This window comes from Cryptotermes secundus, unplaced genomic scaffold, assembly GCF_002891405.2.
Source record: "Cryptotermes secundus unplaced genomic scaffold, Csec_1.0 scaffold1084, whole genome shotgun sequence".
In the NCBI taxonomy this organism is placed as follows: Eukaryota; Metazoa; Arthropoda; class Insecta; order Blattodea; family Kalotermitidae; genus Cryptotermes; species Cryptotermes secundus.
In genome coordinates, this window is record NW_019724603.1 from 927,096 (window position 1) to 944,748 (window position 17,653).

Below are 17,653 nucleotides of genomic sequence, written 5' to 3' on the forward strand. Positions count from 1 at the left end.
CAGTTACTTCACTTCCCTCTTCTTCTTCTTCTTCCTCTTCTTCCTCTTCTTCTTCTTCTTCTTCTTCTTCTTCTTCAGAACTCTCATCTTCTGTTTCTGGAAGATTATGGTAATGGGGAAATCGAAGAACAGCATCTCTAGGTTCGTTCCTTACTGCTTTACTGTCATTTCCATTAACAGTTTGGCAATTTCCCACTTCTTCTTGGAATCTCACATCTCTTGACACTAGCACTTCCTTACTACCGTTGATCCAAATACGATACCGTTCATCCCCGTCATACCCTAGAAGATATCCTTTAATAGCCTTCTTGTCTAGTTTTGATCTTCTTGGTTTTGGAATGTGAACATATGAAGGTGACCCAATGATTCTCAAGTGATTTAGTCATGGTTTTCTACCAAGCCATAGTTCATGTGGACTCATTCCATCTTTGGATGACTTGCCAGTTCTGTTTAAGATATATATAGCGGTGTTAACTAGTTCACCCCACAATTCTTTTGGAAAATTTGCCTCTGAGTTGGCATACAACATAGTTCTTACCATTTCCATTACAGTACGATTTTCACGTTCACTACTTCCATTTTGCTCTGGAGTATACGGAGCTGTTAATCTTTGAACGCAGCCATTCTCTTTCAATAAATCTCTCACCTCTTCATTGTCGAACTCCCCGCCATTATCGCTGAGAAATTCTTTTATGGTGTGACCAACAGTTTTTGCATTATTAAACATGCAGATTAAGGCATCTTTAACTTCGGACTTTTCTTTCAATAGAAAGGCATATCTGTACTTTGAAAAACTGTCTTTAAATATGACAACATACCTCTTCTTCTGGAAGGTGAGGTCAAGAAGTCCACATACATCTCCAGACACAAGTTCTCCAGGAACGCTTGCCTTCATCCTTTTCCCAAATGTTCGTGTGTGTGCCTTCCCAAATATACATGACTCACATAGGGAATTATCCACATTAACCTTGATTTGAAACTCATTTTCTAATAAGGTTTTCACATGCCTTTTATCCTGATGACCAAATCTCTCATTGTAGAGCTGCAGGATTGAATTATTAGGTGTAATAGCATTTACCTCCATGTCACCCATAGGAGTTATTGGCTCTAAGGTTGTCTTGAAGAGGCCTCCATCAGGTGGGCGCATTCCACACACAATTTCTTCTCCATTTAATGAAAGACTGCAAGAAGTTCTATTGGACTGGAATCTGCTTTCCGGATTAAAATCATGTGCCATTAAAACAGAGAACAAATTTCTAGCAAGATTAGGAATGTATAACACATCTTTCAGCATTAGTATCTTACATTCATCCTTTAAGACAGACTTCATTTTAATATCACCATAGCCTATAGCTTCAATAATATCATGACCTGCTTGATTGACTTCCTTTGGAATGTCAAACCTTTTGTAATTGACAAAATACTGTGAGCTGTTTGTCATATGTTTCGTTGCACCATTGTCTAACCACCAAACTGAACTTCCATCTTCTATGGCAGTGCATGCATTGTCTTGGACGAATATGGCAGTGGTGCCTATCGGTCCCTTGGTCTTCTTTGGATTTGCATTTTCCTTAGGTTTGGCTGGACGTCCATCTTGAATCCACTGTTTGCATTCTCTTATCCAGTGTCCCTTTTTCTTACAATAATGACATGGATTTGCTTGTTTAACAGTTTTCTTATCATTATTCTGTCTTACAGATAATGCTTCTCGAGTAACTCTTTCTTCTTGCTTGACTTTGTTTTCTTCATGACATTTAGTTAGGAAATTTCTTTCAAACATACATAGTTGACTTAGAAGCTCATCTAAAGTATTGTCTTTATTCTTTGACATCAACATCCAGCTTGACTTGAATGTCTCAAAGCTATCAGGCAATATTTGCAAAAATTTACCAATCAGTAACAAATTTGGCAATTCAGGTTTGTTAGCTACTCTCAGCCCACCGTTTAGCTCATTCCATAAGGTGTTTAATTTAGCTATATTACCTGAAACATCAGCATTATTTGACCAACTGAAAGAGAACAGATCCGTGCAATATTTAAATAACTGATCTTCAGCAGCAGCTTCAAAATTCTTCTTTAGTGTTTCCCAGACTTCATTCTTATCCATTATTTTCTGGTAAACAGCATCAGTTACAGCAGCAGTGATCATCGACTTGGTGAAACTATTTCCCTTCCTATACAGATCATATTGCTCCTTGTATTTCTTTATGTCATTATTCGATGCATTCTCACCGAGTTCATCGGGCTTTATCAGCTTTCCATCTACCGCGTCTAAAGCTCCCTCATAATAGTCCAGCAAATCTCTAATCTTTCTTTTCCAGACAGGCCATTCCGCTCCACTGCCTAGTGGCTTTATGTGCTTTATTAAATCCACGTTCTATAGATTTATTGCTTAACATACGCATTTACTAACACAGGAACTCGGAGCTTTCTACTCACAGTGTCTGGGCCCATAACCTGATAAGTTATTTGACAGAAATTTGATCTCTGTAGTTTCAGTTAATGACTTACTGCTTTAGTCACACACTCAATACACGTCATTGTACTGTTAGGCTTCTGCCTTTTACTTACTTACATTATAGTTACAATATAACACGTGCAGTAGCAAACTTTGCTAGAGCAAACTGGACTCCAGTAGAACGAATCACTACATAGTGGGCGGAAGAACAAATGTCAGTGTCTTTTAAACATACAGAAAAACATGGAGGCTGCACATACAGCCAACCTAAACTATCAGAAGATGAACACTGTGCTACCAACTGAACAAATTAACACTTCCCATAACAAATCAATCTATGTGCCCATTTTATGGAGAAAATATTTGTCTCTTTTTGAATTCCAAGTAATTTTGTTGTGTATGTGACATAGGGACAGATGTAAGGTTCATGTTTTAAGAAATGAAGATGTTTGGTATTGTTAAGAATCTCCGTGAAGTGATGACTTCCAAGAGCACTTCATCGTTGTCGTCATCCGAAGTTCCTGATCCTTCCATCATCATTTTTGTCATCCCCTCTCTCAGTGACAATGCCAGTCACAGGAGGTGATCCCTTTCCTTTCTTTCCAAATAGATTTTCCCATTTTGTTGGCATTACTGTCTTTGTAACTTCAGTCTCTTTCTGTGTCTTTTGTGTCCTTAACAAAAAAAGAATGTAGTAAAGTATTGAGTTGTCCCTGTGCATGCTTAGTTAAATACCTGACCATGAAAACATATTGGGGAGTGGAGATATAGCTCCATGTAGTCTTACCCTTGGCACTGGATTTAAATGACTCGTCAGCTTCATGCACTGGCTGCTTTACTCCTGGGTGACGAACCCCCAGTTCCCATGGAGAGGAGGGTGGGTGGGCCCTGTATAGCTCTGGATGCCACAAAGAAGAGAAGATATTGTTGTATGTAAATTTTAAATACGCGTATCGTCACTGTCATCAAGGGCCATTGCAAGGATTGTGATAGCTGTCCTCATCGCAGTTGTTGAGTGTAATATGGATGTGTTTTTCCTTGTTGATAAATTAGATGGCTAGGCTTTCATTTAGTGTAGAAGAAATTTATTTGAATTTGGTAGTCTCGTGTCAGTAACTACAAAGACTACTATCTCCTGGGATGTAACACTCTGTAGTGGGGTAGAAATTCGCTTGTTTCTGACGAACATCAGCAAGTAGCAAGCAGAACAAGCCATGCATACAAAATTTGATTAAGATATAGAACTGTGAAGGAACCGAGAGAGAACCAATAAGAACAAGGAGAAAAGTAACTGGTGTTGGCCCTGTGACAGGCCGCATTTACAGAGAGAAGTGGCAAGGGGTGGCCAACAATTTTTTTTTTTGCTCGTTAGATGGGACGAAGTCCCTTGTACTGTGGCCACTTCTGGCCTATTGTATCAGCCCCAGATGATAGGTGAGGGTGATTGTGGAGCAGTTGGTGGAAAGAAGATGGGCAGGGGAAACCAAAGTACTCGGAGAAAACCTGCCCCAGCGCCACTTTGTCCACCACAAATCCCACTTGACCAGACCGGAGATCGAACCTGGGCCGCCGCGGTGGGAAGCCAGTGACTAACTGCTTGAGCTGTGGCGCTGGCCAACAAATTACTGTTGTATCCGGAGAGTGCTGTGCAGCCAGTGAACTTTTACTGCGCTACATGGTAACACATCCTAAATGACCGTATTCTTTGTACATAGAATTTCTTTGTACATACTAGTTTCCAAGGTTTGATGTTCTTGTAAGAATGAATATTAAGATTGTAGACTTTTGGGGTGTGATGTCACCTAGCCTGGTTACCAGTATTTCAGAGGAATACGACTCTCCATTGTCAGGATAGAAGTGGGTTCAGATTGCTCTTTCAGAGCAGTAGTAACTCTGTACTAGACAACATACCTCACCATCGTCTGTGAGCCGATTGTCTAGAAAATGTAAGAGCCTCAACCTCACACTACCCTGTGGGCATCCATGGCCTGTTAAGGGATAGCTTTACTTAACCTCACTGCCGTCTGTGAGCCAATTGTGTTGATAATGTGGGAGCCTTGATGTCTCACAGCCCTATGGGCCTCCATGGCCTGTTACAGGGGTAGCTTTACTTAACCTCACCGCCATCTTTGAGCCGATTGTGTTGATAATGTGGGAGCCTCGACGGCTCACAACCCTATGGGCCTCCACAGCCTGTTACAGGGATAGCTTTACTTAACCTCACCATCATCTGTGAGCCGATTGTCTAGAAAATGTGGGAGCCTCCATCACCTGTTACAGGGATAGCTTTACCTTTTTACCTACTAGACTACATGGTATTACATCCCAGGAGACTGTGATCTAACATAACACATTCAGTATATTTACCTGTTTTAAAATGTTACCTTTAAATATGTATGTGGCACTAGTTTACTGAATTTATTCCATTCATATATGAACATGTTATCTTGAAGTTGAGATCTCACAGAATATATGCTTTCTAATATATTTAATGCATTTTTTGTTTTAAAAGTTTACCATCTCTCATCATGAAAGATATCGAGTGGTGTGTGTGTTCATATTATTTCTTAAATGGATTTGTTTGGACCACAATAATTTTATCCGTAGACAATGCTACTTGGGCATTCCACCATCTTTTATAAAATAATAGCATAGAGTGATTTTATTGTTGCTGTCATTGTGCTTGGTCTTTCTAGATGGTGTTGCTCGAAGTATTAGAGGCCCCATTGTTCATCAAAGTTCCAACATCACAAGTGTATCTCACGGCAAAGACTGTACGTTTTGAGTGTGACGTTAAGGACAACAGAACAACAGAAATAGTATGGCTGAAGGATGGGAAACAGTTGCAAATTAATGGTTAGTATAGTTTGTATTTGTCATGTTGCCAGTGTAGGTGGTCTTTGGGTCTAAGGTATGAAACCAGGACCCAGTGAATATTAAGTAGGCATGCCGCTCGCTCAGCCATGGTGTGCAGCTGTATTTTACAAATACAGTAAAACTTGGTTATAGCAACATCGGTTTCTGCGACACCTTGTCTGTTGCATCAGATATTCAATGGTACGAACTAATTCCTCATAAAGCAACTGTTTTTATACCTTGCTTAGTACGACATGCACAAATGCATCAACCTCGTATGTAACGTCATTTTCATTCCTGAATTTCTCTGATATGGACATTGAACGTAATTTAGAAAGTGTGTATTGGGCAAGTAACAGGAAACAGATGAAGATAACTGATTACTGTACTCGTATCTAGGTACAGTAAGGCACAACAATTGATGTAATCTACTGTAATTTGGTGAGTAGGCCTACCTTTAATATACAGTATTAGTGCGGTGTGTACTGTCAGTGAAAAGCGCTGTAATATGCTTTGATATTACACATTTGGGCAATTCCACGTTAATGTTACGTTAGTCTGTACTTAACTACGTATTTCACTAAAAAATGCAACATTTTAACTCGGTTTTTGGTAGATTTTTACGTGACTAACATGAGGCTACTGTGGAAGTGCCCATTTCGGTTACGACGACATTCGTTTATAACAACACTATTTTTAGGTCCCTTTGATGATGTTATAACCAAGTTCTACTGTATATTGAGCCTAATAACAGTCATGAAAGTGACATGTTTGTTCTTTTTAGTTATGCAATGACATTTTATGATCTCTTTTCATCTTGTTGTGGCAGGTCGAATCAAGCAGCGGCCATCAGAACTGGTGCTATCCAATACTGTAACAGATGACTCTGGACTGTACCAGTGCTTGGCTTACAATAGAGTCGGGGAGAGTTGGGTAGCTGGTCGACTGCTGGTGAATATGTCACGCATCCAGCCCGAGCCACCACAAGGCCTGACTTGCTACACACTTTCCGACTCTGCAGTTCGGTTAGAGTGCAAGGAGCCTGCAAAGCCCCAGAACAATATTACTGCCTATACAATACATTACCTTCCCACAGGTGGGCAAGAACTTATATGTAACTATACATTTTGAAATCCTTTCGTATTTAACTTTTTCTATGCTGAGATATTGTGAGTGATTTAGGATAAAGACATGTCAAAGGACGTATATACAGTCTTAACCTAACATAACCTAACCAAGCTTAACCTAAGTGAACATGTTGAAGGGTATATGTGTATGTTCATAACCTAATGTAACATAACCAAACTTAACTCATCAGAGAGAGAGAGAGAGAGAGAAAGCATGTGTATGTAGCCTAACATAACCTAACTGAGCTTGACCTCACCTAGAAAATATGTGTGTGTGTGTGTGCACGACCTTGCCAAACACAACCTAACATCCTAACCAGGCTTAACCTAACTTGACACAAGAAGACATGTATGTATATTATTTGCACATATATATTTCCTTCTGAAATGCAACTTATTATCTAGTCACCCTTCTTCCTCACTACCAGTTTCAGTCGTATACGGCCATCATGAGGTGCCTACTGTCTTGCAAAAATTGTTGCATTGTTTGTCAAAATTATATATAGCATGTGAACACGATATTTCCTAATTAAAATTAATTAACATCCCAATGTTTTCCTTGTGATAGCCATCCCTTAGTTTGAAAAATATTTTCTTGAGTATCTTTTGGATTTATTCAGAGTGCATTCATTGCCTTTGTGGCATGGGTATTATGCATGTTATTTGTGCAGTTCATAAGGATGTCGATGTAGTGTTGTTATCTGTTTTGTTATGTATTCACCATTGACTGTAGGTTCTTCCATGCAGCCAGAATAGTTATGTTATTAATTTGTCTTTGTATGTAGATTTTGTGAGGGGGGAGTTGGTTGAATAAGAAATTTAGGAAAGACATTTTTACTTTCTTATACGGTTATTTAAGCTTACAGTTTCACAAACACAGTTGCAGCTTTCTTCTGCTAATCCATAGTTTCTGCCACTGTTTCTGTGGTTTTTTGTAATCACATCGTGACTTATAATGATTTCAGAAATATACTGTTAATCTTAATGATTTCAGATGGTGGTGAAGAACGACAAGAAGTTTCAATAAATTGCTCTTTTCTGGTGCATAAGTTGTCAGCCTTTACAAACTACACATTCTATGTGCGTGCCTACAGTTCAAAGTCAGCCAGTGACCAGTCAAAGCGCACCAAGTGTCAGACTGGTGAAGGAGGTAAATTTTCAGCTAAGTCTAAAGTTTATGACAGAGCATACTTCAGATATTATCAGTCACATTGGTTTTAGAATGGGATCTGTTTCCATCATCTGGTGTGAAGGAAGAAGGGTTCTTACTCAGTTGGGCCCATAAGAAGGAGCTACATAGGATTCTAGGTTCTCACGGCAGTGGTTGTCCGGAGTTCTGTTATCTGGGATATAGTGCCATGTAGTCCATTCTTTTTTTTTTTTATTGCTAGTGGGGTGGGACTAAGTCCCTTGTGCTGCAGCCACTTCTGGCCTATTGTACCAGCCCCAGATGATATGTGAGGGTGATTGTGGAACAATTGGTGGAATGAAGATTGGGAGGGAAACCAAAGTACTCACAGAAAACCTACCCCAGCGCAACTTTGTCCACCACAAATCCCACTTGACCGGACCCGGGATCAACCCCGGGCCGCCACGGTGGGAAGCCAGCAACTAGTCGCTTGAGCTATGGCGCAGCCTAGTCCATTCTAAGTCAACCAATGTTTCAGAGAGATCTTGCTATGTGCTTCATGAAAGTTTGTCGTTTGGCTTATTCGTTGACCCTGAAGATGGAGGCAGCATGTTCCTCTGAAGTATCAATTGACGCTCTTGAGGGAGAACTCTTCAGAAAGATTTAGTCTTGATCAGTGGACAGAGCGTAAGTTTTAATATGATCCAGGGTACAGGTAAATACTGACTGCAGTATCTGTCTACAAAAATTTGGTTTGTATTGATATATACTGAATACTTTTCATAATATTATATTTAAATATCATGTTGCATTGATTGATTGTTGCATTTGATAGACTGTGAGTGAAATATACTTATCTGTTGTTTTATATGTTTTTGTCTGTCATATTAACACTTCGCGGACCGGTGATTTAAATATTTAAATCACCCTGGGGACCAGCATTTTTAAACATACTACCCTAATGTGTGCACTCTTCACTTTAAAAATTAATATAAAATCCCCTAATTAATTTTTTGAACTAAAATTTTTGGAGAACACTTACCAGTGCTCCTAGAAGTGCTTGAGGGTGTGATATTTCTGGAAACTTTCCCCTTTGTGAAGTGGCATTACACATAACTTGCAAATGTAGACATGCTCCTTTTTTTGTGAACTGTGCAAACATTGCATTGCCTAGAAGTATTCTTCCCCTTGGAATGTTCACTCTTCACAATTTTCACGAGGGTATTTTTCCCCATATCACTCAAGAGTCGCCCTGGGGGGTCCACATGAGGCCTTCGTGGGGTGGGAGTTGATGGGCCCGTTTGTACTAAGTCTTGGTGTGACACTGGTTCTGCCGCCACCATCTGGACTGTAGCCCAGGCCTTTGCCACATTCATGTATCTCTCACAACTGACAGTCATATTTATAACTACTAAGAACAGCTGGTGCACAGTGACAGAATAGCATGCCTTGAGCCTTTATAATATATATATAGATTGTTGTGGTTAACAGTTTACAACTTAGGATCTTCTGTAGTAGATACAGATGATAAAGGAAATGAGAAAAAGTGGCTTTCATTGTTAACCCTTTGCATGCAATGATCCATCCTAATTGGCTTGGGGCACTTGTCTAAGTCTGCTGCAGCCAAAGAGACTGGTTCATTGTTAATCGGTTGGTGCAATGTATTTGTCAGTAGATGGCTTCAGGTGTGACATTGATGTTTACAGCAAACAACAGGCTCATGTGATCTATACCTGTAGTCATTTGAGAACATATTGCATTGACCTCAAAGCAGCCTTAACATTTCTAGCTGGTAGTTCTGTGGTGGGGCTTGGTAGTGAAGGCATTAAGTAAACACTGCTTTGTTATGAAACTAATACTAATTTTCATTCCATTTCCTTAGTTCCTCAAGCCGCCCCACAACTGTCTCTGAAAGCCACCAGCCCCATTTCTCTGAGGGCTATGTGGATGCCCCTTAGTAAGGAGAAAGCTCAAGGTGTGGTTACAGAGTACAAGATACAGTGGAGGAGAAAGGGCCAAGCTTCCTCTCGGGTAGAACAGCTCAGAGGTGATGTCACTGATTACACCATCACAGGTAACTCTTTGTTACAATACCTCACTTCTCAGGTGTCATTTGACATCTAATGAAGATTTTTGTTATGATGATGACAATGTCCAGCAATAAATTCGTAGATGAATTTGGACACAAATTTAGAATGTTAGTGATAATTATTGTGAGAAGACAAAAGTTAAGGAAGGACATTAATTGACGTACAGCAAAATATTCACTAATTCTTTTTTGTTATTACAGCCCTTTGAATGTCATCTGCTGAATTTGTAATAGTTCTTTTTGATATATATATACACACACGTGGTGTGTTCAAAAAGTATCGAACCTTTGGTTGGCAGAAATACATTTATTGATTTGGAGGTACAAAACCCTAATCCCCTTCAAAGTAGTCTTCTTGGTAATGCACACACTTCACCCAGCGCTTTCGCCATTGTTGGAAACACTTATGGAATGTGTCTTGGAATGGTGATCAGCCGGGCCGTCGCATGCCTCATGATGTCTTCTCTTGACTCAAATCGGGTTCCATTCAGCGGCATTTTCAGCTTGGGAAATAGTCAAAAGTCACACGGAGCCATGTCGGGGGAGTAGGGAGCCTGACGAACCACAGGGATGTTGTGTTTGGCGACGAAAGTCTGAATCAGATGCGCAGAATGGGTGGGTGCGTTATCATGATGGAGCTGCCAAGTTTTTGCTACCCACAGATCCGGTCATTTGCGCCACTCCGCATCATGAAAGCGACGAAGGACCTCCTGGTAGTATTCCCCTATGATGGTTTGGCCTTGTGGTGTGTACTCATGATGCACAACCCCACAGGAGTTGAAGAAAACGGCCAACATGACCTTAACATTGCTGTGGACCTGCCATGCTTTTTTTGGCCTCGGGGATATCGGATGTTTCCACTGTGACAACTGCATCTTGGTTTCTGCGACGTACCCATAAACCCACGACTCATCGCCTGTGATCATGGTGTTCAGAAAGTTGGGGTTACTGTTTGCATTGTCCAGCATGTCCTGTGCGATTTCCAGACGGCGTTGCTTCTGCTCCATTGTTAGCAGTTTCGGTACGAATTTTGCGGACACTCTCCTCATGCCCAAATCCTCGGTCAAAATTGAATGTACCAATCCAGTGCTTACCCCTATCTCGTTCGCAAGTTCTCAGACTGTGATACGACGGTCCTCCATGACCAAAGTCCGCACTTGCTCAATGACATTCTCATTTTGGCTTGTTGAGGGTCTGCCTGAACGCGGTTCACTGTCCACTGATGTGCGGCCATCTTTGAAGCCGTTGTACCACTCCTTTATCCATGAGTTGCTCATAGCATCGTCCCTGAAAGCCTGTTGAATATTGTGAATTGTTTCCACTTGGGTATCACCAAGCTTTTGGCAAAATTTTATGCAATATCGCTGCTCATGTTGTTCCGTCATTTTACACCTTACTGGAATCCGACGAGTGCTCACTACATGTCCTCACTCATAGGCCGACTGCCAGCAACTGACGCTTTCTGGGGGCGGGAAAAAATTCACGACTGTGCATGAATGTCCCCTCCACATCTCCACTGAAGGGAGCCTCCCGCTCTTCATTGGTTTACGCGAGAAAAAAGAAGGTTCGATACTTTTTGAACACACCATGTATAGTCATGTATTTCCTATGTGACGCGACAAATAACTGCGATTCAAATTCAGCGAATATTTATTATACATTTTTATTCACACTTACATAATTCACAGTATCAGATTTAGTCCTGGTATGGTCCTTCCAGACTTCAACCATACTCGGCGACTTTCAGCCTTCAACTGAACTCCTTAAGCATTCCAGTTATAAACCCTCAGTCGGACAGTGGAGAATGCACCTTGCTTCACTGTTGCATAATACATGCTATAAAATTTTGGTTGAAAACCCGAAGTAAAAAAGATCAAATGTAGGACCTAGACATAGATGGGAGGGTAGTATCAAAATGCATTTTAAATGGGGTGGGGGGAAGGTGATTGTAGTTATTTACTTTAGGATAAGGATCACTGGCAGGCCTCTGTAAACCGGTAATGAATTTCCAGGTTCCATAAAATGTGGGAAATTTATTTAGCAGCTGAACAACTATTGTTTTACAATAAAGATAATTAATGAGGCGACTTGGTTCCTTAATTGATCTTCAAAATAGAAGAGTAAGAGTGTATCACCAAATTGACACATTGACACATCCCAGAAAGCGTACTGCTACAGGAATGTGACGTCTCACCGCATTAACAGGCAGCACTGTCCATTCTGCTATTCATTTAGGGACATATTGAGCAGCAGTGGTAAGAGTTACCCTAAAAGTTTTGTCAGCATTTGTATCCTATGCAGTAAAACAAGTGGGCCTTGGTTTAAATCACTGTCTGTTCCATTAGAAGATAATGTATGTGTTTATGATAAAAGGAAATTTGTAGTTTATGAAACATATGGCTTCTAGGTGGTAATGTCCCATGTTTAATAGGAACATACTATCCCCATCTTCAGGGTTGAATAATAAGTGAATCTGAGGTTGCCATCTGCTTGTGTGGGTTCTTACTTCACCTACTCTTCAGCACTGGGGATAGAGGTGACATGTTGCTCTGTAACATCCGGCTGTCTTGGAACTACATTAGGTTACAACCCAGGAGACAGTACCTTTTGAACCTACTGTCATTAAAACCTCAAAACCAACATTTACTTTACTTTTTCTTACATCTTTTAGTTAAGAATAATTCTGGACTGATTCAGTGGTTGGTTCATAATGCTCTGTACTCATAAAGAATGCAGAATGGGAAAGATGTGTGATGTGATGTTATCATGGTGTTGGCAGGAAGATTACTGTGTTCTGAGATGTGACACCATGAAGTTTGGTAGATCACTAGTGATCTTCCGCACAGAACCTGCCACCTACATTTTCAGGGTAGAAAAGCAGTATGACATAGAGGTGTTCATTGGGATGACTGTGGAGGTTACTCTAATTTGTAGTCCTGTAGATCACTACCAACATTCTGGAGGAACTACTTTCTCCATGGGATATGATGCTGTGTAGTCAGTTGAAAGTCAACTGACATGTTGGAGAACATATCGCTGCCATCTTCAGAGCCGAATAAGCTGAGCAAGATACCAGCATGAAAGCAGGTGGCATACTGGCTCGAATTATTCGGCCTGTAAGATGGAGGTGATGTGTTCCTCTAAAATGTTGGTTGACTTTCAACAGACCACACAGCATTATATTCCAGAAGATTCCATTCAGCCAATCCCGGGACAGTACCTACATTCGGCCACGACCGCTTCCTTCAACATTCTATGCAATCCAGTATTTAATATCCAATCATTCCAATGTGATATTGCCTGAATAAGTGACAGCGTTGCTATATAAACCACAAATAGTACTCGCCATAACTGCCGCTGTCAGACCCTCACAGCCTACGTACTTTCTCCGTGTAGGCAGGTGTCTTCACCAAAATATTGGTTGCTCCTACTGTACTACACAGCATCACAACTCCGTGGATTGCAGTCTTCACAGTCACCACCAAAGGTACCTCTGATTTTGCATTTCAGTTCCGCTGTAAGGATGTAGGTGAGAAGTTCTTCCCAGACATTGCTAAATATGAAGGCAAATTGAAAGGTCTGTGCCCGTTTTTTTTTTTTTCAGCCACAATAATACATATGCAAAAAAATCAAAATACAGGCAGTGTTCTAAGTACCTTTCACTATTTCTCCACATAGTCACCACCCCAGTTAAGGCATATGTCCCATCGCACCACTAGTTTGGAGATGCCGCTGTTGTAGAATTCGGCCAGTTGAGCACAGAACCACTGCCATACAGCGGTTTTGGCGTCATCATTGGAAATGAACCTCTTGCCTGCCAGGAACTTCTTCAGTGGGCCGAAAACGTGGTAATCACTGGGGGCGAGATCTGTACTATACGGTGCATGCTCCATAATCTTCCATCTGAATGACTGCAGTTGCACCCGGGGATTCTCGCAGATGATGTGGTTGTCCTCCATGACAACGCCAGTCCTCATATGGCAAACAGGACCTCCGCCCAGCTGCAGTCATTCAAATGAGAGATTATGGAGCATGCACCGTATAGTCCAGACCTCGCCCCCAGTGATTACCACGTGTTTGGTCCACTTAAGAAATTCCTGTCAGGCCAGATGTTCATTTCTGATGATGACGTGAAAACTGCTGTCCAGCGGCGGTTCCGCGCTCAACCAGCCAAATTCTACAACAGCAGCATCTCCAAACTAGTAGTGCGATGGGACAAGTGCCTGAACTGGGGTGGCGACTATGTGGAGAAATCAAAGGTACTTAGAACACTGCCTGTATTTTGATTTCCCTGTATGTATATTATTGTGGCTGAAAAAAAATAGGGGCAAAGACTTTTCAATTTGCCCTCGTAGCTACCAGACTGCTTGGCATCATATCACAGAAGATGAGCAGTATTCATAGTCACAGCCGTGAGAAGCTCTTGCATTACTCTTCTACCATGAGGATGGAGGCAATATGTTCTGCAAAAAAAAATGGTCTTTACCTGACTAAACAGCGTCATGTCGCAGAAGACGGTGACTTTCATATTCCCTGATGTGAGACGCCGATCACTGCCATAATATATTTTTTTTTCTATTATTGTAGGTCTGCATCCAGGCAAGAAATATCAAGTTCGAGTTCTTGCAGCCACAAGTAAAGGCTGGCCGATCCAGGCAGATGAGTTTGAGTGGCAAGATTTGGAAATGCCTAGTTACGGCTCACAACATGTTCCTCAGGCACCTACAGTACACTTGACTGTTGTCAACGCCACTTCTATTGAGGTACTGTGCAACTTGTCTGAGAAGGAATTGCCACACACATAGGAAAGAGGAAGAGGGCATTATTTTTCAACTGTTCTTATCACCCTCAAATTTTGGAGATGAAGCCTAGAAAGAAATACCTCACTCTTAGTTTGAACAATGATTTTATCTCAAACTGTGATAATTTTATTTAACCATGTTTGCCTTGTGCAGTAGCATGAATCATGCTGGATCCAGCAATGGTTGTATTTTGCTGGAAACCAATATGACACCAAAAGGGATAATTAGTTTCAGGGAGAGTCACTAAATAGATCCCAGATACAAAACATAAAACATGTGATACTCGTACCTGGAAAACCCCATTTATTTCTCAACATATCCTCCACCAACATTCGTACACTTGTACCATCACTTTATCAGTGCATCAGAACCCACAGCATAGAAGTCTTTTGACTGTTGTTTAAGTCACTTTAAGTTACTAGTCACTTACTAAAAAGTAATACCATAATAGTAATGTATTTATGTCATGTTTTAAGTGTCTAGAAAGACGTGCCACCTAAGACGAGCAATTCTAAGGAGGCGTATTGAATGTTTTACCCATTAGTAATTTTGTATGAGTATATTACATATACAGTGGAACCTTGCTTAACGAGCACCTCCCATAATGAGTAATTCGCATAACGAGCAAAACAAATTGTAAAAAAATGACTCGCTTAATGACTGACGTTTAGCATAACGAGTGACGAGAGGGGTAGTCCCGGATTGTGCGCTTGCTACATCAGTCTGTGTTTGGCACATGTTCCGTTAGCATCTTAATGTCGCTTATGATCACACATTTTTCCAAACTTGTGTTCAGACATATTATTTGTGATTTTTTTTTGTGCAAAGTTTGACCCTTGCAAAAATGTCCCCGAAGAAAAATATGCAAAAAGACAGCAGGGGATAATGGATTGCCTGGCCATGAGCCAATGAAAGACCGTCTCACGCTGCTATTTTGTGCCAATGCAAGCGGCGATTTGAAAATTAAACCGCTGCTTGTTTACCATTTAGAAACTCCATGAGCTTTCAAGAAGTGTAAAGTCCAGAAGAGCAGGCTAAATGTGATGTGGAAGTTCAACAACAAGGCTTGGGTGACACGTGACGTTTTTACTGATTGGATCAATGAAGTGTTTGGTCCTTCTGTGAAAAAATGTTTGCTTGAGATGAATCTGCCACTCCATGTCTTGCTTGTTATGGACAACGCTTCTGCCCATCCTCCAGACCTACAAGATGACCTCCTTGATGAATTTAAATTCATCAAGATCCAGTTTCTGCCTCCCAACACCACTCCGTTACTCCAGCCTATGGACCAGCAGGTTTTTTCTAACTTTAAGAATCTGTACACTAAAGCACTCTTCGAGCATTGTTTTGAGGTGTCTGAAGGGACCAATCTCACTCTCAGAGAGTTTTGGAAATATCACTTCCACATCGTTGCCTGCCTCAAGATGATCAAAAAGGCGTGGGAAAGGGTTACCAAGAGAACCCTCACTTCTGCTTGGAAGAAGCTTTGGCCGGAGAGCATTGTTGAATGTGACTTTGAGGGGTTTGAGATAGTACCTGTGGAGCCTGTAGTCAACGAGATTGTATCTTTGGCCAAGATCATGGGGCTGGAGGTGGATAACAATGATATCGATGAGCTTGTGGAAGAGCACAGCCAAGAGCTGACCACCAAAGAGCTTATGGTGTTGCATTGTGTTTCACAGCAAGAAGTTGTGGAGGAGAGTTTGTCAGAGGAGGAGGAGGAGGTAACAGCAAAGCAACAATCTTCTGGCACAAAAAGAGAAATGCTGAAAGCATGGGAAACTGTTGCATCGTTCAGTGAGAAGCATCACCCTAATAAGGCAGTGGCTATGCATGCTACAAATTTATTTAATGATAATGCTGTGTCGCATTTTCACCAAATTTTGAAGCATCGGTGAAAACAAATTTCTCTAGACAGCTTTCTAGTAAAAGAGAATTAGATATGTATCATAAATAATAAACTAATTATTTCGATTTTTTTCTGCAAATCGAATTCGCATTCCAGGTTGGTTCATTCTGCATAGAAGAAAAGATGAAGATGATTCACGCTCCTTAACAATGTATATGTAATTTTCTTTGAATGAACGTTATACATAAAATTTTTTGAGTATTTTTTTCAGCATGGAACGCATTATCGTATTTTACATTAATTTATATGGGAAAAATTGTTTCACTTAACGAGTGTTTCGCATTACGAGTAAGATTCTGGAACGAATTATGCTCATTAAGTGAGGTGCCACTGTATATATACAGGGTGTTTCACGACTTTAGGGCATAACTTCAGGAGGTGATTTCCTAGGTCTTTGTGATCAAAAAAGTTCATGTAAACATGTGTCCGATTTTGGATGGTTACGGAGTTATGACCGTTTTAAACTCAGAATAGAAGGTAACGATTACTGACAATAAACGGAACAAAATAATAAACCAGCATAATACATGATACATTTAAAGTATGAATGTAAAGTTAGCTTTGTGAAATTACCTTTAATTTGAATTGATTGGTGCTTAAAGCTGATTTTCGAAAATATCAATGCCGGCTGCAATGCAGGCTGCCACTTGGTTGTAAACCGCATGGGTAGCATGTAGCAGCTTCAGCTGGCTGTTTCTTATGTGGTCAGCAGTATCCAGAATGCGACCAAGCAAAGCATCTTGTCATGTACCATACTAACAATGCCTTCTTCATTGACACCTTCATTAACACCACGCTCGGCCACAGTACGAACCCCGGGAAGTCTACCGGTATCTCGCAATGCCTGGTAAACTCCAGTAAACTCTCTCTGGTTTGGTATTCTACGATTCGGAAACCGTTGCTGATATTCAGCTACTGCAGGAACTGATTTACTGTCACAAAACCCATACACATAAATCATATCTGCATACTCCTCAAATGAAAATGTAAATGGCATCGTGAACGTAACAGACGCACCGAGATGAGAACTATTCTGAACACCAGTAGCCGCACTAGCCGTGCCGGACATACCAACCCACCACGCCTTAGGTACCTCTCAAGTGTCGAGATAACGAGAACGCTCTGTCTGTAGCAGGCTAAAAATAGCGACCCACCAGATGATAGATGTGGTTCGCACGAGGGCATGTACGGGAATGAAAAAACGGTCATAACTCCGTAACCGTCCAAAATCGGGCATATGTTTATATGAAATTTTTTGATCACAAAGACCTAGGAAATCACCT

The 17,653-nt window shown here is 40.9% G+C and overlaps 1 protein-coding gene across 2 annotated transcripts in view; it reads left to right on the top strand.

The window, feature by feature from the left end:
* The window catches only part of LOC111862528 (protogenin), a 214,597-nt gene that overhangs the window by 163,540 nt on the left and 33,404 nt on the right, over positions 1-17,653 (top strand). For both annotated transcript variants that reach the window (XM_023848010.2, XM_033750698.1), the window contains 5 exons: positions 5,155-5,314; positions 6,144-6,410; positions 7,436-7,591; positions 9,453-9,644; positions 14,247-14,422. In XM_023848010.2, coding sequence (XP_023703778.1) covers positions 5,155-5,314; positions 6,144-6,410; positions 7,436-7,591; positions 9,453-9,644; positions 14,247-14,422 — 951 coding nt within the window. The remainder of the gene's footprint in view (positions 1-5,154; positions 5,315-6,143; positions 6,411-7,435; positions 7,592-9,452; positions 9,645-14,246; positions 14,423-17,653) is intronic.